This window comes from Garra rufa, chromosome 12 (genome assembly GCF_049309525.1).
Source record: "Garra rufa chromosome 12, GarRuf1.0, whole genome shotgun sequence".
Lineage (NCBI taxonomy): Eukaryota > Metazoa > Chordata > Actinopteri > Cypriniformes > Cyprinidae > Garra > Garra rufa.
Genome location: NC_133372.1, coordinates 35,600,271 through 35,620,443, shown reverse-complemented (window position 1 = coordinate 35,620,443; position 20,173 = coordinate 35,600,271). Strand labels below are relative to the sequence as shown.

Here is a 20,173-nt window from a genome sequence, read left to right as displayed (position 1 = left end):
CATGTGATTTCTAAATGTTGCAAAGTCGTCTTTCGGGGTTCCCCTATGGTTTTTGCTTTTGTTCACAAGATGTGAACTGTGATGTCAAATGTTTTTGTGCAGAAATTAGGTTTTGTACATGCAAGCTCTGAAAATTGCTGAGATCTACAGCATGTTTATGCCTGATAAAGCCAAACGAGCGTCGATCAGCATGAGCTATTGTGTATTTTGTAATCAACGCTGTGAGCGTTAAGAAAGTGTGTTTATAGACTGATTGTGTTAACGTTTTCTTGTCATGTATTGACAAATCAGAAGGCAATTACAGTTGTTATTAGAGCTTTTGATACTAATTTCTCATGTTAAAACTTCACAAACTGCAACACAGACCTGGGCTATCACTTACACAATCACAGTTGACTAATTCTGCGTATCTTGAATGAATATTTTGCTTTCTTTCTGCCTTATGTTTGAGTGTTTTATAAGAAGGCTCCATTTAAAACTCATTTTATCTTAAAAAATTGTATCTATGCCTTGTTTTTATTTATTGAATGTATTTTTTGCTGCTTTCCAAATTGCCTTTGATATAGTTTTTTTTGTCTGTCTGTCTGGTTTTTTTTTTTTGTACTTTGTCCCAGTCCAAAGTTTAATTTTGTAATTTTTGCCAAGTTATGCACAAATTGTGAAACTGTTAATTAATGGGGTGTTTTTTTAACACAACATAATTTGAAATGTGATGGGAATTACAATGTGGTAGAATTTTGCTTTTTCTTTCTTTCTTTCTTTCTTTCTTTCTTTCTTTCTTTCTTTCTTTCTTTCTTTCTTTCTTTCTTTCTTTCTTTTTTTTAAAGAAAAGCAATGATGAATTCAGATTATACACACCTTATAGCCTGGTTTCACAGACAGGGCTCAAACTAAGCCTGGATTAAGCGTTAGTTCAATTAGGACATTTAAGTAATTTTTATAAACATGTCTTAAAAAAAATTACTACTTTGCATCTTGAGACCAAACAAAGGCACTGATATACTTTAAGATCAGTCAGTGCAAGTTTCTTTCAGTTGAAACAGCTCACATTTACATTTTAGTCTGGGACTAGGCCTAAACCTTGTTTGTGAAACTGGGAGCAAATGTTTTTGCATAGATTTAAATAGTCTTTCATATTCAATTAACTTTTTATCAATCTAATATAATTTTAACACTCTTTTTCACACATATTTGCATTTGTATATTTACAAATTTAATTTCATCAAATTGTGAAAATATTAATTAATATGGTGATTTTTATGATTCGTATAATGCTAACTATCATTTCCAACACAGAATGCTGTTGAATAGTGGATTTTTTAAAGAAGAACATTAATGAATTCAGATTTTACATACTTCTTGCACTTTTGCATAGATTTAAATAATCTTTTCATATTTAATTGTTTTTTTTTTTATTAATACAATATAACTTTAGTGCTCATTTTCAAGCATTTAATTGATGTTTTTTCAATCACATATATTTGTTTTTGCATATTTACAGTCATTTTTATCAAACAATATTTGTAAATCATGCATTGAGTATCCAGGTTGCTCTTCTTGGCTGTAGTTATGTTGTTGCCTTTTCCCATTAATGCCAATTGACACTATGGCAGTGCAACTGGGTAATTTACCCCCAAGATAATGTTTCTAATAATACTGGCCCTCTCATGGTTTAGACTGGAAATATTAATTAGACAAAGTTCGCGGAGGCTAAACTCCCCGTCCCACAAATACGCATTTGACACATTTCCTCTGCGCAAAAGTCCACGTTCTCTCCACCCACGGGAGCGCTCCTTGCATGAATTTCGAGTAACAATGATTAAAAATATATGACACACTTTTAAATAATATTAAAACAATATGCACTTTGGCCAGTCCCAGAGGATGCGGGAGATTGAGTGCCTTGTTTTCTTTGCCGAGTGCGTGCTGGTGTTTGACAGTTCTAATTTGTCCGTTGTGCTGTGGGGCCTTTTGAGTGAAGGCCTCCTTCCCCACAGCTCGATGCCTCACACGCGTACGGTGAGACCCGACTCGCGGTTACCGGGTCTTCGCTGCCGCACTCGTGCGCTAATCATCGCAAGCTGTCTGTGAGCGAATCCTTCAATGTCGCTTGAAGGAGAGTCGCTCAGGAGTTTGCCGTAAACCGCTCATGACTGTAGTTCCACATGCCAAAATTGGCCTTTCTATCCTGGTAGCGGCTGCATTAAAACTCATTAGACTTTTTCTTATTTACTTTGGTCTCTATTGGCTGTTTCGCTAAAAATACCGTGGCCTGCCTTACTTTTTGTGCATTCCGTCATAGTCTCGGCACAGCAGGGCCTTAAACGCCGCACAGGCTTTGTCGTAAATTCATTCGGAGGAGACAAACTGTTTTGTGTACCTTTTGAAATTATACATCTATTTAGCCTCTCCGCTGGAGTTGCCTTCCGGTTGACGGCATCCTGATTGTTCATTTCTTGTTCATTTCTCAAGCTTGTAGTGTGATAATGGGTTCATATTTATTTGAATCATTGTGCGCAACATTACGGAGCGCCGGCATCGGTTAGCGGTGATGGTCTGGTGATATGTTTCAATCTGGATTTCACGCATAAGGATCTTATTACATTCCTCTTGATGTGCAATAAATATGTGTTTAGACCCCTGTATCTCTTGGTTTTGTAGCTCTTCAGAGCGGTAGTAAATCGATTTGGTGAGTTAAATGAAATGAATGTGAGAAAGGTTGGACTGAGAAGACAGGAAGTTGAAAAATCAAAACACTACGCTGCTTGAAAAGATTAAAAAGGACTTTTTCAATACTTTGGTTTCGGGACTTGACACACAAAAGAAAATTCTACTCATCTACTTACCCGAATGACGCTTGATGAGTTAAATTATGAAGTATACACACAAGTTTGGGGGCTGAATGATTTTATTTTTATGTTTCTGAAAGAAGCTGAGTCTGCATTTAGATAAATATTTAGAACAGGAGTATTCTGAAATTGCAATTTTAAAACAACTGTTTTCTATTTTAATCTGTTTTAAAATGTCTGTTTTTCCTGTGATGCCAAAGCCAATACTTTAGTCTACTGTGTCACATGATCCTTCAGAAATGATTCTAATATGAAGATTTGATGCTTAAGAAAAGTTTCCTTTTATTTTTATGTTGTAAACAGTTGTACTGCTTAACATTTTTGTGTTCAAAAGAACATAATTTGCATTAATGTTAAATCAATTTACTGCACCCTTACTGAAAAAAGTTCTTAACTTATTGATAATCAACATTTTTTTTTATACAGTTGAGGTCAAATGTTTACATACACCTTGCAGAATCAAATGCAAAATGTAAACTGTTTTACCAAAATAATAGGTATCATACAAAATGCATGTTATTTTTTATTTAGTACTGACCAGAATAAGATATATTTACATAAAAGATGTTTACCTACAGTCCACAAAAGAAAATAATAGTTGAATTTATAAAAATGACCTCATTCAAAAGTTTACATACACTTGATTCTTAATAATGTGCTGTTACCTGAATGATCCACAGCTGTGTTTTTTCTTTGTTTTTTTTTTGTTAGCTACTTGTTAGATATCTGTTGATATCAACTTAACCTTTTTTGTATTTGAACCCTTTCCAACAATGACTGTATGATTTTATCTTCTTTACAGAAGGTTCAAACCTTAAGATCAGGGTAAATTTAACTTAACATGTAAGCATCTTCTGTAACCTCTGAAGGGCAGTACAAAATGAAAAAATATTACATTTAGGAAAAATAAGAAAAATGTACACATCTTCATTCTGTTCAAAAGTTTACACCCCTGGCTCTTAATGCATCTTTTTTTTTTACTTCTGGAGCATCAGTGAGCATTTGAACCTTCTGTAATAGTTGCATACGAGTCCCTTAGTTGTTCTCAGTGTAAAAAGAAGGATCTCAAAATTATACAGTCATTGTTGAAAAGGGTTAAATTACACAAAAATACTGAAAAAACCAAAGCGTTTGTGGGACCTGAAGGATTTTTCTGAAGAACAGCGGGCAGTTCAACTGTTCAGGACAAAGAAGAAACTCATGAATAATTATCACTAAACAAAACAAAACAAAAAACAGCTGTGGATCATTCAGGTAACAACACAGTATTAAGAATCAAGTTTATGTAAATATAAATAATATAATATAAATTCAACTATTATTTTCTCTTGTGGACTGCATATAAACGTCTTTTATGTGAAATATCTTTTTCAGGTCAGAACTAAATAAAAAAAATAACATGCATTTTGTATGATCCCTCTTATTTTGGTAAAATAATTAACATTTTACAGATTCTGCAAGGTGTATGTAAACTTTTGACCTCAACTGTAACATATTTTATCCTTTTCAAGGATATCGATTTATGCAGCTAAACCCCCAAAAAGGACAAAAAAGCACTATAAAAGTGTCCCATACAACTCGACCACTATATTCCAATTCTTCTAAAATCATGCGTTTGCAATACCATAAAGGCAAGTAAATGATAACGCTCTTTTTCAGGAGAACTATCACTTTAAGAGAGTAGTTGTTTATGTATACACCACCTATCAAATACTTGTTTTTTTACTGCCTTTGTCAATACCATTGTGAATGTTTACAGTACAATCAAACTCGACGCTTTGTCATTGCAAATAGACAAGAACCCACAGCCATAATTGATATTTTCCAAGGACTAGTTACTGAGTAATTGACTGTGGTAATGTTTAACAGGTTTTACAAGTTCCTTGATGCTGTTTTCGTGGAGGCAATACGGATGATGCTGCGTGTCTGTTTGTTCGGCAGACCGAGCCGGACGTATAGGAGGAATGTGAGGTCCGTGAGATCCGCCCTGCTGAGTGGCACCCCCCTTTCCCATCTATTTCCCATGCACGTTGACCGTTAGCAGCTGTAGCCCACCCGTCCTAATGCTTCTTTAAATGTCAGGAGAACGACTGTTTGTTTGTCTTGAGATTCTCCTCCAACTGTTTATTCAAGACGGGCTGCATTTGCATTGACCTTGCTGTCCATACATGCTTGCCCGCCTTCTTTCCTTTTTCTCGTCCCATCGCTCGCTCTCTTTCTCTGGAGTATGTTTACATTTCGGCTCGCCCTCTGTGTAACCTATGGGATCTGTTGATCATTCCACCTGGTTAATGTTAAATTGCTCTTTGCGAGAAGATGTGTTTGTTCATAAACAGAAAGAAAAGGCCCTGTTCCCCCCTTGTTTACCGTAGTCATGGCAGCAATCAGTTATTAAACAAATAGCGAGCTTTGTTTGTATGAGCTGCCGGACCAGCATTAGCCCTACAAGGTCTGGAAGCAAACTCAAGAAAACACAAAAGAAAAGACAAAACCCGTCTGTCCAAACGTGGTGGGGTTTTGTTCTCGGAACGTCGCCGCGGTAGTGTCGAGATATGTTTCTGGCCTGGAGAGGCCCGTCGAGATTAGAGGGGCTGTTTGGTCTCGCAGTGAGATCTCCTTTTGGCAGAATGTCATCGCTGCTGTCATTTCCTCTTTGAGAGGGCGACGAGCAATTCTTTTCCACGAGGGCGAGTCACTAGCCCTGATTGTGCCGACATGTTGAATGAGGCAAAGTTGCGCCTTGAGGCGGAAGATCCAAACCGAAGGTAACACATTGCTCGATATCTAGCTTAGATATGTAACAGACAGACTTTTGAGGAGGATCAGCATCCATCTCGGTCAATTTGAATAAAATTGAAAGATAATAATTAAGAAAAGATAATAATTTGAATTAATTGAAAAATGAAACGGTGTTTATTTTTTTCTAATTTATCAAAGAATAGGCATTACTACATGGTTTTGCAGTAATTTGTAAATTATTTTGGTCATTCAAAACTTACTATATTATTATATGTGACCCTGGACCACAAAACCAGTCATAAGGGTCAATTTGTTGAAATCTGAATAAATAAGCTTTCCATGATGTGTGGTTTATTAGGATTGAACTATTTGAAAATCTGGAATCTGAGGGTGCAAAAACATCTAAATATTGAGAAAATCGCCTTTAAAGTTGTCCAAATTAAGTTTTTATCAATGCATATTACTAATTAAAAATGAAGTTTTGATATATTTACGATAAGAAATTTACAAAATATCGTCATGGATCATAATTTGGCATAATAAATTTTGTTTTAAATGTTCTATTGCCACAAATATACTCATGCTACTTAAAGGAGTAGTTTACATTCATAGGAGAAATTTACAAATAATGTACTCATCCCCTTGACATCCAAGATGTTTATGTCTTTCTATCTTCAGTTGTAAAGAAATTATGTTTTTTGAGAAAAACTGTTTAGGACTTGTCTCCGTATAATGGACTTCTATGGTGCCCCCAAGTTTGAACTTCCAAAATTCAGTTTAAATGCAGCTTTAAAGGGCTCTAAATGATCCCTTTAACAATCTCATTTACAATTTCTATACTTTTTTTAAACCTCAAACTCTCATCTTGTCTAGCCCTGTGTGAACTCTGTGTATTCCAGTTCATGACAGTTAGGGTATGTCGAAAAACTCCCATTTTATTTTCTCCTCTAATTTCAAAAGTGCCCTACGTCGCTGCAGAAGTACCAACTCAGTGTTTACAAAGTGAACATGCAAAGAAGATCAAACACCCTTTACAAAAAAAAGTAAAACACAGATGTAGGGCGATTTTGAAGTTGGAGGAGTAAACAAGATGGCAGTTTTTTGATATACCCTAACTGTCATGAACTGGAATCCAATCAGAGCACACACAGAGCTAGACAAGACAAGCATTTGAAGTTAAAAAAAAAAAAACATTTAGAAAATAACTGATCTTATTGCTAGATAAGTCCCTTCTTTCCTTGGCTGTGATTGTTTAGAGCCCTTTGAAGCTGCATTTTGGAAGTTCAAACTCGGGGGCACCATAGAAGTCCATTATATGGAGAGAAATCCTCAAATGTTTTCCTCCAAAAAACATAATTTTTTCTACGACTGAAGAAAGAAAGAAATGAACATCTTGGATGACGAGGGGGTGAGTACATTATCTGTTAATTTTTGTTCTGAAAGTGAACTACTCCTTTAAGACTGGATTTTGGTCCAGGTCACATATATACTTTTACTGTAATATAAAAATGTCTCATAATGTACTATAATGTAAGGTCAAGAGGTAATTTTGCTCACACCACCATCCCTAGCCAAAATACACTGTACAGCTGTCTGCGTTACTCATCAGGAATCCTTGGGGGGGAAAGCAGAGAAGAAAAACCTCAAGATGCTCTCACACCTTTTCAGTCGTAGAGATCATTGTGTTGTCTAGACAAGCAACAAGGTCGAACCTAAACAACAGTGTGATCATGGGGTTTTGTCGTTCTTATTGTGACTACTTATCTGGAGCGTAAGAATGTTGTGCTTTTGTTAAGCGCTTGTGTAAACAGGGGTGGTGTGAGAACACAGGCTTGTAAGAGCAGGTGGGCTTTCAGAACTTACCGGAATGACAGCATCTTTTTAACGCTGATGGAGTCTGCTTTCCGGCCTGCTGCACGCCACACACAAACACACTCTCTCCATAAACACGCTCACAGTCAAATCCTGGGAAACAATAAATAAGGGAGAAAACGCTTGATTTTCTGTATTTGCTCACGCTTTTATGTAGGCCGGGTGTGCTCGCAATATCAGATGAACTGAACAAAACGTCAACATGCACATATTCTGACCTTGTTGTATTATCCGTTGTTTGTTCCAAACACTTGTTGTGTTTAGCAAGCAAGCATTTTGCGGGGGAAAAGGCGCAGACATCTGATGATAGAGGTTTGTTTGGTAGGTGCCTGGTGGAGGCTTAATCTCAGGGAATTTCCATTATATTGAAGTTTTTTTCCTTAAGTCTTTGTTTTCTTTTTATTTTAAGCCACGATAAACACTGTAAACAAACAAATCTGTGAACTCTTGCTGGTTTTATATTCGCTCGTCTGTTATTCGTGTTTATATTGCATCCCAAAGCCTTTTTTTTTTGTACCAATAGCGACAATGCAAACAACTGCACTTTTGTTATCAAAGTGGGGAGAAATCCAAAGCTGGAATCATAATGATAAGACGGCAAAACAATAACTTAATTCATAAAGCCGTTGACATTATTAATGCCCTTCCACCAGGTTATTTTTTTCCTCCATCTATTTGATATTTGTGATGGATAACAGGCATTTTCTTTCATCCTTTTTTTTGGTCGTGATATTGCAGCTTTTGAATTATTCCATGGCGAAATTTAATGAGAAAGTAGATTTATGGGTTTCATTTGTTTGTCAATTCCGAAATTAATTGGGTGTTAATTTTAGCTGGCCCTCTTCAGACGTGGATGCAGGCCCGCTTGCGTTACTTTGCATTCGCCGCAGCTTCACGTCTTTATTGTGGGTCACTAGTTATGCATACATTAAAATAGCCCCCCGGCGCATTCTCATGATTACTTTTAGAGATGCCACGCATTCGCAAATTTACGCCCTTCCTTTATAATTATGAAAATTTAGTACGGAATGACAGTGCATGCATAATAGCCATTATCACCCTCTTTTATGGAACACAATGAAAAAAGGAGAGAGAACAAATGAGACAGTAAAACCTAAAAGAGACTGAAAGAGAGAAAAGCTTGCTAAACAAGCCAGAGCTTGTTTGTGGGAGTACCGGGTACTTGGTCCATTTGTCTCTAATTGAAAGGATGATTTTGAGTATAGAGTAGTTTAGTTACACAAATAAATTAGGCACAGAGAGTATTCAGGGTGTTTTTGAGATAAAAATAAAATATGTGATGAAAGGGGTTAAAATGAGGGTTCCCGCAGTCATGAAAAACCTGGAAATATCTTTTTTTATAGTAAATTGCAAAAATCCTTTGACCATTTATTATTTGTAAAAGGTGCATTATAAGCAACTTCTACTGAGTTTATATAAAAAAAAAACATACAGAATGTGTTACTGTTTTTATTTTAGTGAAGTTGTTGATGTAGTTCAGATTTAAAGAGCAGTTTAATATTTCTGATTAATCACTTGTACATATGTATATGTATAAGACGAAAAAGGGTTTAAGCATAAAAACAGTAAGTGTAATACTGCTTTAAATTGTTGTTGTTTTTCTAAAAAATATTTAAAAGTTTTCTGTTTAATTTAATTGTATTTTTGTTTTTCTAAGCAAAAATAAATAGCAGATTTTTCCCTAATTTACAGAAGACACCCATTAAAATGTCATAATTTTTTTTTTACACATTTACAACAAAAATTAATTTATAACATTAACAAATACTAATTAGTTGTAATTCTACATTTTTTTTAGATTTGTCACTATCCCAGGTTTTGCTTATTTGTCAGTAAAATTTTTACTCATTTAAAACACAATAAATTAATTGGGCTTATTATTTTATATATTTTAATATGTACAAGTCAGAATAATCATGTTGTTTGAATTTGTACATAAATATTGTGTCACACGGAATGTAACATTATTTCAAACAAATTTGGATATTTTATTCTCCAAAAATGTATTTGAAACCCTAAAAGTAGACACTTTACAATTTAATGTGCCTTCTATGGACATAAAATCACTTTTGTGAATTTTTTTTGACGTGGACATCTTAACGTCTTTGACCCATATGTGTCTGTATATATATAAATAAAAAATAAAAAAAGTGTGTGAGTTCATTCAGACTGATTCGCTATCAATAAATGCACACAAACGCAAGAGGTGGGATTTATTGCATAAACCAATCACAGCTGAGCATAACTAGCCATACCCAATCATACCGCGATGGAGGCATTACCTCCTCTCATGTGACTCATTCACTGAGGGTCTGTTAAAACTCAATGGGCTCAGGGGAGGCGAGAGAGACGCAGACTCCCGCTGTAACTTTACCTGCTGGTGTTTCAGTTGGACATTGTTTCTTTAGTAAAAACAAGTGATTTAGACACTTTCTAATAGGGATGCACCGAATGTTCTGCAACCGAAATTATTCAGCCAAAAATAGCAAAAAAAAAAAAACTCTCGTTGTTCAGCCGAATAAGCGAAAAGGCTGAAAAAAAAGATGTGAAAATGATGTGATGCCATCAAATAAAGGCCCGCACTAATTCAGCAAACATGTCGGCAGTTTTAAATGCTTCCACACTGCCGACATGTTTGCTGAATTAGTTCAGGCCTCTATTTGATCGCATGTTTGCTGCATCGCATGTCTTCGATTAAAAGAGAAAGGGGTGACTGTTGCTGGTTACTGTATTATGACTGAAATTGCAAAATAGCCTTAAACCATTAGTAAATAAACTACAGAATGTGATGTTGTCTAATACACGCACAAATTGTATTAATTCTGACAGCGCTGCACAAGCTCATCAGCCAGGGTTCAAAAGTGTGAGGGGAAAAAAAAGCGTAATGAGAATCATTCAGAAATCTGCTGCTGTCAGCAAAAAGTAGTACTGAGGTCTTCTTGTGGGTTTCCGCCAAAATAAAAGTCAACATTCATAAATGTTAGCATTGTAATTTTACTGTTGTTCTGTAAAATAAAAAAGACAAAAGTAATGATAACAATCATTACAACAGCTTTATTAATACATTTATTATAACATTCTCCTTTGCTCAGCAAAGCTGCATTTATTTGTACATTAAAAAACACATGCCTGATTCAAGAAGGGGGTCTTATTAATTTATTTAACTTATTAATTTTAAGTTAAATTGTGCTTATAATGTCTACAAGAATGTTAAAAATGTTCAGTGTTAAGTAAATATTTTTAAATTGTTGTTTTGCAATTGATTTTTTTTTTGTAAATGCAAGACAAAATTGTAAAAAGCACATTTTGGCTATTTAATTTATGAAATGGTGAAAATTGGCAAAATGCATGGGGGAAAAAAACATGAAAAAACGTGTTCGGTAATCGGCCTTCGGCCCAGTGTTTAATTTTGTTCGGCTTCGACCAAGAATTTTCATTTCAGTGCATCCCTACTTTCTAAAGTTATTTTTTGTAATATTGGCGTTGTTTTATTTTTGTAATACTAATCCAATATTTTGAGAAAACACTGCCTCCTTGGAGGAAATGCCCCTTCGATTAGTCCCAGTCTTCTTGTTTACAGTACATCAGCTTTATCAAAAACAGACAATAGAAGAGCCGTAGCCCGACAGCGGTCCAGATGGGTCAATGCCCAATGTGTCCGTCTGCGTCTGTAACCGCCTCTCCCCTGCAAACCTGGCTGAACAATTATCACGCGCCTTATTACTGTCTGAGAGGGGGCAGCATTATAAATCTGAATTCTTTTCAATTTTCACCTGCCTATGTGATTAGCACCCACTGCTTTAAGGGCATTCATTCTGCCTCATATCAATAATTAATAAGCCAAGTTAATTTACTTCTGCCCGACTTGGTCAGCTTCATTAAGATGGTCTGAAACGGGGCTACGAGGCACTCGACGGCAACGAGGGCCGCGATGAATGCAAAAGATATAAATCTAAGTGTCTATCTCGGGACGACGTGGATAGATCAGTGTGTTGAAGGAGAAAACTAGGCTTTTGAGAGTAACGCCGGCCTGGGCTGTTAGCGTTTGGAAGAACAAAAAGTTTTTTTGTGTGTCTGAATAGGCATCATTAAAGTGTAATGTATTATTGGAAATACTTTGGAAGTACATCGGAATATTTTCAGGATTGTTTATTTGTGTGCGGGCCCAGGACCGTGGCGTTAACTCAACACCCAGGATGCAGACGTTTGCCGAGGAGTTTTGAACTGGGAGATTTGTAATCCGACCGACTCCCCTGCCCTGTTTCCCATTAAAAAGCCATCGGGCTGTGGTTCTTCTGGGAGCAATGCAAGTAAATATATCCATTTCACTTGAACAAGTTTTGTTTGTGAGCGAGTGTGTTTTCTTGGGCCTCTCTGCTGAGACGTGACCGAGGTTGGGTTCCCATTCCATTTGCTCTTTGCTGTTTCTTCAGTCTTTAAGGCCCAGCAGAAAGAAGAAAGTCAGATGGAAAATGATGAATAGCTTCTTTTAAACTTCTTTTAGCCTTTGTCATATTTTTTGTTTATATTAGTATTATTAAACGAGTCATCCTTGCAAACAAAGCAGCACAGTTGATGAAAGATATGAAAAGTGAAATTGAACGCAACAAATTGTTTTAAAATGTCTGTATGCTTCACATTTGTTTTGTGTCTCTGCTGCAGGTTTTTAAGTCATGATGCAAGAGTCGGGGACAGAGGCGACGAACGGAACGGCCAATCAGAACGGCGCCCCACCTAGTGTGGAGGGACACAGAGAAGTTCGATCCAAGAGCGCCACACCTTCCTCTGACATCACAGCGTCTGACCTCCTCAACTTCCAGCAGCAGCAGGTCTTTCTTTTCATTCAGTCCTTTCATCATTCCTCCGATCATTCATTGATTCATTTTTTCCATCTTCTCCATCTTCCTTTATTCCTTCCTCTTACTTTTTTCATTCATTACTTATATCTTTTGTTAATTCATTTGTTTCTTCATTTATTTATTCATTCTTTCATTTATTCCTTTATTCTTTCATTCTTTCTTTTTTCATTATTTAATTAGATTCTTTGTTCCTTTCTTTAATTGTTTTTTTTCTTTTTATCCTTGTTTTTTCTTTTATTATTTCTTTGAATCATTTGTTAATTTATTTGTTTGCTGCATCCTTTTTTCATTTGCTCTTTTTCCTTTTTTCTTTCCCTCTTCCTTTCTTTTGCGTTTTCTTATGCTCTTTCTTTCATTTGTTCTCACTTGCATTTATTTCTTCCTTCCTCCAACAAAAATTATTTAAACCTTCCATCTTTTGATCAGTTGTTTGTTACTTTGTTTCTCCCTTCCTTCTTTCATTTCTTCTTTTCAGCCATAATTTCTCTTTCTTTCTTTCTTTCTTTCTTTCTTTCTTTCTTTCTTTCTTTCTTTCTTTCTTTCTTTCTTTCTTTCTTTCTTTCTTTCTTTCTTTCTTTTCATTAACTTTATACATTGTTTGTTTGTTCATTCCTTCCTTTCCTTCATTCCTTCCATCCTCTCTGATTTTTCTTTAATTATTTTATTCATTCCTTCCGTCTTTTGATCATTTGTTATTGTTTTGTTCCTCTCATCCTTCTTTCATTTCTTCCTTTTTTGTTTCTTAAAGGAGAAGTTCACTTCCAGAACAAAAATTTACAGATAATTTACTCACTCCCTTGTCGTTCAACATGTTCATGTCTTGCTCTCTTCAATCGTAAAGACATTTTTTGAGAAAAACATTTCAGGATTTCTCTCCGTATAGTGAACTTCTATGGTGCCCCCAAGTTTGAACTTCCAAAATGCAGTTTAAAGAATGAGAAAATGAGATGAAAATGAGAGTTTTTCAACATACCTTGTCTTAAACCAGAATACACAGAGTACACGAAGAATGTTTTTTTCGTTGTTTTAGAAAATAACCGATCGTTTCACAAAATAAGACTCTTCTTCCTAGGCTGAGATTGTTTAGAGCCCTTTGAAGCTGCATTTTAACTGCATTTTGGAAGTTCAAACTTGGGGGCACCATAAAAGTCCACTATATGGATAAAAATGAAATGTTTTCCTCAAAAAAAAAACATACTTTCTTTTAGGGCTGGGTAAAAAATATCGATTCTCCGATTTTAATCGATCTTCAGTTTAACGCAACGATATCGATTCGGGAAATCCCCGAATCGATTCTTAATGCACGTGCTTCACGTAAGAGGATATGAATATTCACCTCTCGTCCTGAAGGTGTCACTAGTGTTCCTGCTGAGAGAGTTTTCTCAACCGCTGGTGATCTAATCACAGCGCAAAGGAGCTATCAGAACATGTTGATCAGCTGCTTTTTTTTGCAGAAAAATCTGGTTATCAAAAATAAGGCTGTAGTTAAGAACTGTTAGTTTTATGGACAGTTAGAATGCTTTGTATACGCAGACAAGGGCTTTATAATGGGTCTGTTTTGAACGTTTTGAATTTAGAAAAATGTTTTATTTCTTAAACATGTTTGAAGTTCTTAATAGATTTCACTGTTGCACATTTACAGTCTTTTTATTTTCTTACAGTAATGTGCATTTTGCAGTTTGTTTACATGGTGTACAATGGATGCACATATTTATGACTTCTTGTTACAGTGTTAATTTAAAATAAAAGTTGTTTAAAATAAACAACTGTGTGCACCCTATTATTAATGTATGTGTAAGTAGGAGAGTTTCAGTTACCAGCCTTTATATCAAAATATGGATCCCATGTCTGCAAAACTAACATTTTAAATGAAATATTGATAGCTAATCGATATCGAATCGAATCGAATCGAAATCGGAATCGAATTGAATCGAAACCATAAAAATAAGAATCGAATCGAATCGCCGAATTGGTCACAATACCCAGCCCTACTTTCTTTACAACTAAAGAAAGAAAGACATGAACATCTTGAATGAAAAGGGGGTGAGTAATTTACCTGTAATTTTTTTTGTGGAAGTAAACTTCTCCTTTAATTAAGTTCTTCCATCCTTTATTTGTTTGTTCCTTCCTCCCCATGTTCCTACCTTTCTTTCTTTCATTCTTGGGCCTGTCTGTTATTAACGCATGTCAACAGCATCCTTTTCTCCCCTCTTTAAGTGCTTGTAAATATTTAATCGTCGCACCCCCTCCAACCAGAGTACATAAACACATTATTATGATTATTTATGTATATTGAGAGCGGTTTGAATTTTTAAACGCACTAAGTGCTCTTTCTGTGATTGTGTTTTTGGGTGCCAATGTGTTTATCCCGGCAACTCCGCAGCATCTGCATTCAGGTGAAATATTTATCAGGTGTGTTGCAACGGACAAATGCATAGGTGCAATGGAATTTATGGACAGTCGGTCCATTTGGACGCCACAGATTTCACCTGTCGCATTGTAAACACCTCTAACACTCAGGTCGAGATTTCGGAGAGCTTCCTTTCAAAGCATCGGAGCGTGGAGTGTTGCAGCTGTTTTTATTATATACCACAGGCGGCCAAAACATCCTCACTCACACTGAAATAAACAGACGAGCTCTTTCTGTCTGTCTGAGTGTTGCATTTGCCCACACGACAGCGTGTTGAGCGGCCCAGCATTGAAAAGATCAGCCAGTCGTGTGTTATCTGCACCCCACGGCATGATGGGAGATGTTGTCAAGGGTTGTTTGGTGGAGCCTCTGAAGTAGCTGTCTGTCTGAGTAACATGGCTGTCGTCGAAGTGAAGAGCGCAGTGCCTTGGTTTTAACAGCGAGCAGGACAGGTCTGCGTTTGAAATCGGAGAACGACCCAAAACTGATTTGTTTTGGTATTCTTTCATACAAGATATTGATTTTGTTATTATGTTTAATTTGGTAAGATGTTGCTTGTGAATTAGAATGATTATTTTGGATTACATATAGGAATAAAACCCATTTGACATCTTGATTTTTCCCTTCAGTCTGCTTGAGATCAATCTGTAACTAGAGTATATCGCCGTCAATCAATAATCTGAAGAATCTGCTATTGGCTCTCGCCTTCGCCTTCCCCTGTCCTCTGAATTGCTTCAGTCTGTCGTGTGCTTCTCGGACTTAGCGTGATGTTGTCAGTTCGAAAATCACAAGCATACTGAATTCATTACCGCAGTCGTCACACAAAACCATGGATAAGATTTCAATAACTTCAGGCCACAGTTGAGTAAACAGTTGCACTGAAACTTAATTCCTGTTGACTTTGCCTTCATTCTGTGCCAGGGGCTCAATCTGATTCACTCGGCTGAGACAACAGGGGTTATGACTCTGACGAATGCAAGGAAATGGAGAGAGAAAGAAGGGAGAGGAGATAGAGAGAGGCTGAACGCCAGAGCGGTTGACCGAATCAGAGATGTGCACTTGACACCCTAACAAAAAAAGAGTAGTATTTAACATTACTTCATAGTTTTATTATGACTGTGGTGAGTGAAGAAACCGTCTTTTGCTTTTTTCATGCCTTTTTATGGTGACTAACAGTGTTGAGGAGCAGCAATTTTAACAGCTTTTTCAGAATAGTGTAGCTTAAAAGAGAAATTCACTTCCAGAACAAAAATGTACAAATAATTTACTCACCCCCTTGTCATGTTCATGTCTTTCTTTCTTTAGTTGTAAAGAAATTATGTTTTTTGAGGAAAACATTTTACGATTTCGCTCCATATAGTGGACTTCCAAGTTCCAAAATGCAGTTTAAATGCAGCTTCAAAGGGCTCTTAAAGATCCCAGCCAAGGAAAAGGGTCCTATATAGCGAAATGACAATTTATATACTTTTTTTTTAACTCAAATGCTTGTCTTGTCTAGCTCTGCGTGAACTCTGTGTATTCCAGTACAAGACAGTTAGGGCAGTTCAAAAAACTCCCATCTCATTTTAATTTTCAAAATGGTCCTACATGCAGAAGTGCCAACCCAGTGTTTATAAAGTGGACGTGCAAAGAAGATTAAGAGCCCTTTACAAAAAAAAAAAAAGGTAAAACAGCGATGTAGGATGTTTTTGAAGTTGGAGAAGAAAATAAGATAGGAGTTTTTTAACATACCCTAACTGTCATGAACTGCAATACACAGAGTTCACGCAGAGCTAGACAAATCCAGCGTTTGTGGTTTAAAAGTATTTACATTTCTTTTTTTTTTAGGAAATAACCAATCTTTTCGCTAGACCCTTCTTCCTCAACTGGGATTGTTTAGAGCCCTTTGAAGCTTCATTTAAACTGCATTTTGGAAGTTCAAACTTAGGGGCACCATAGAAGTCCACTTTTTAGAGAAAAATCCTGAAAAGCTCAAAAAACATGAACATCTTGGATAACAAGGGGGTGAGTAAATCATTTGTAGATTTTTGTTCTGGAAGTGAACTTATCTTTTAAAACTACCATTAAAAGCTTTTTGTAGATCACATTTTACATTTAAAGAATGGTTCGTCAAATACTTTTTGTCCAAACATTGAACGTCTGTGGGGTCCAAAACAACAATGGAAAAATGTGTTCTGTAGAAGAAAGTAATTTCAAGGTTATGAATGACCATTTTAATTTTTAAGTTTCCTTAAGGCAGCTCAGAGCCAATATTCTAGTCCAAATGTCAAAGCTTATAACTTATATATATATATATATATATATTTTTTTTTTTATCAGGTTTGATCATCACAACCAGCTCTTTGTTTTTTTTCCCCAAGAACAATGATTCAGTTATGTGATAATTGACAGCTTTTATACAACATATCAGTCTCTTTGCTTGTGTTGTGCACACAGTACATAAAGCGTGACCTTTTTAAACCCCCAAAAGCCCAGTTTCTCCACTGACAAGCTGTACGGTTTTATTATCTCTCAATTTATAAACCCCTACAACTCCTTAAATACGTGAAAAACAACAAACCTGGAGGCTGACATATCATCTATCCTGATTAGTCGACATAACTGTGAAAGACAGTGCTCATTAATAAAGACGAGGGATAAAATAATTGTAATCTGTTTGATCATCTCGACCTTGACAGGGGAATTTATCTTCTCGAACTAGTCAGATTTGGGGGGAAGTAGACCATAAGCTTCATTTAAACATCTCCATTAGGAAGTCAAATCCCCAGTGCTATTACCTTATATAAAAGAGACGTGTCCCTAAATGGGAGTTCTCTAGATAGAATAGAGCCTTTCGATTCAAATAAAGCCACCTCAAACGTCTTTCATCCTTGTACTAAAGAATTTAGCTCCACTTTTTAAATGGTTTATGCATATAATTCACCAAAATTAAGGGCACAGACCACCCCTGTCAGCATTTATGCAAAAGATTTCCATTATGGCACAAGCGCCATCTCCAATGAGCAATTCATCTCTCTGTGGTCTGTGGTCGACAAGATCAGGGAAAAAACATGTCTGCGGACATCCTTATGATGTAGCTGGGATGCGATTCCAGGAAAAGCAGTCGAGAAACGGTATAGGGCAAATATCAAAAGAAACTCTAAAACTAAGGCTGTCTCTTTACTGAAAAAAGATGTGTTTAGATCTGTTTTTGTATAGTGTTACACAAGTGACAATATGTGTTATGTTTATGTACTTTTTTTTTTTTTTTGCATGTCAGCCATCGCTCATTGCAGCAGCGAGTGCACCCACAGGAATTTCCCCATTCACAATACAAACATCCTTCCATGGCCACACAACCAAGACAGCCATCTGATAGATCGCATCTCTCATGTGCTCCCCGAGAAATATGACACAATTGTGGCCCAAACCATGGAGTTGTACTGACCTATATCTGATCTCACACGATGTACGGTACTCTCAGTGCAACTTAAAGCGAGAATGCCGTCAATCCCGTGCTGATTGCGTTCCGTCACAGGCTGTTATTTGGGCCTCTTCAAAGAGCTTGCAGAGTCTTGTCTTGCACTCAGCGAGGCAGAAAGAGAAGTTGTGGTTTTCAGCAACATCTTTTGATGAGGAAGTGAAGATGATCTTGAGAGATAAAGATTTAAAGAAAAATAAAGCCAGCCAGCTTTTATGCAAGAGCAAAACATTTTTTTGGTGTTTTTAGCTTTTTTTTTTTTTTGCTGCTTCTGTAACAGGAAGTCAACCTGTGAAGCACACCGAAATAGCTGATGTTGTCATCAGTTTCTGATCCACGCTCAGTTTTCCGCCTGGGAGCCCTCTGATACCATTTTATGCATTTGTTTGGAATAGAATATTGAATATAGTTGCAAATGTAATTTCTAATCTTGCATTGAGCAATGACACCCAAACTAAATTTAGATCATTTTTTATAATTGTTTACTGTACATCCTGTTTATAGGTTGCGGAGGGGTTTGATTGACAGCAAAGAGGGTGTGTTGATCAGAGAAAAATCTAATGTGACATATTTGAGTTCGACACAGTTTGAGATATTAAGATGTCTTTTGCAGCTTTAGAGGAGATACAGTTTTATGCAAAAGTTTGGGAACCCCCAAGAATCTGTGAAAAATTTTAACAAAATAAGAGAGATCATACAAAATGCATGTTGTTTTTTATTTAGTACTGTCCTGAGTAAGATATTTCACGTAAAAGATGTTTACATATAGTCCACAAGACAAGAAAAATAGCGGAAATTATTAAAATAACCCCCTGCAGAAGTTTGGGAACCCTTGGTTTCCTGACACTCTGTGTGGTTACCTGGATGATCTACGACTGTTTTTTGTTTTGTGCTGGTTGTTCATGAGTCCCTTGTTTGTTTTGAACAGTTAAACTAAGCACTGTTCTTCAGAAAAATCCTCCAGGTCCTGCAGATTCTTCGGTTTTCCAGCATCTTTTGCAAATCTGAACCCTTTCCAGCAGTGACTATGATTTTGAGATCCATATTTTTACACTGAGGACAACTGCAGGACTCAAACACAACTATTAAAAAAAGGTTCAAACATTCACTGATACTCCAGAAGGAAAAATGATGCATTAGGAGCCGGAGGGTGAAAACTTTTGAACAGGATGAAGATGTCCAAATTTTTCTTATTTTGTTGAAATATCATTTTTTCCCATCTAGTATTGCCCCTCAGAAGCAACAGAAGATGCTTGCATGTTTCCCGGAAGACAAATTATGTACAATTTACCTTGATCTTCAAATTCCAAAAGTCCCCCCCCCCCAGCTCTTAATGCATTGTATTTATTTATCTTGTGGACTATATGTAAACATCTTTTATGTACTAAATGAAAAATAACATGCATTTTGTATTATCTCTCTTATAATTATTCACATTTTCACAGATTCTGCAAGGGGTTCCCAAACCTTTGCATAAAACTTTACATATGAGATTATCGGGCTCTTTGCAAAACTCTCGATTTTGCTCTCTATTTATCTCATTGCTGCCTAGAAGAACCGATTGAGTTGTATTGATTGCAATTTTTCTTCATTTTATACATTCTTCACTCTCACAGTGCATCTAAGCCTCTATATGGCACGATTCCTGATGAGTTATGAGCGATTAAGTAGGTGCATATTTAATCTCTTGCATGTTTAAGCAAGCAGCGGTTGACTCAGACTTGCAGAGCAACTGCCAGGAATTCTGCTCAGCTGATACTGCCTTTAAATTTAAAATATTAATGCCCTGTCTCATGGCAGTCTTTTTTTTTTTAATCACATTTGAGAGAGCACCCTTACTCAAAGGCATACCACCATCATCTCAAAACCACAGAAAAGAAAGACAACCAGACAGGAAAGCTACAGCATGAGTAAGTGCTGTTCTTTGATAGAAGGGCAAACTCATCTCAGAATTATGCTTTGT

At 36.3% G+C, this 20,173-nt stretch overlaps 1 protein-coding gene across 1 annotated transcript in view; it reads left to right on the top strand.

Moving 5' to 3' along the window:
• Positions 1-20,173, top strand: part of foxp1b (forkhead box P1b) — a 221,997-nt gene that overhangs the window by 87,311 nt on the left and 114,513 nt on the right. The window contains exon 2 of the mRNA XM_073851298.1: positions 12,144-12,310. Within this exon, the coding sequence (XP_073707399.1) occupies positions 12,155-12,310 (156 nt within the window). The 5' untranslated portion in view covers positions 12,144-12,154. The remainder of the gene's footprint in view (positions 1-12,143; positions 12,311-20,173) is intronic.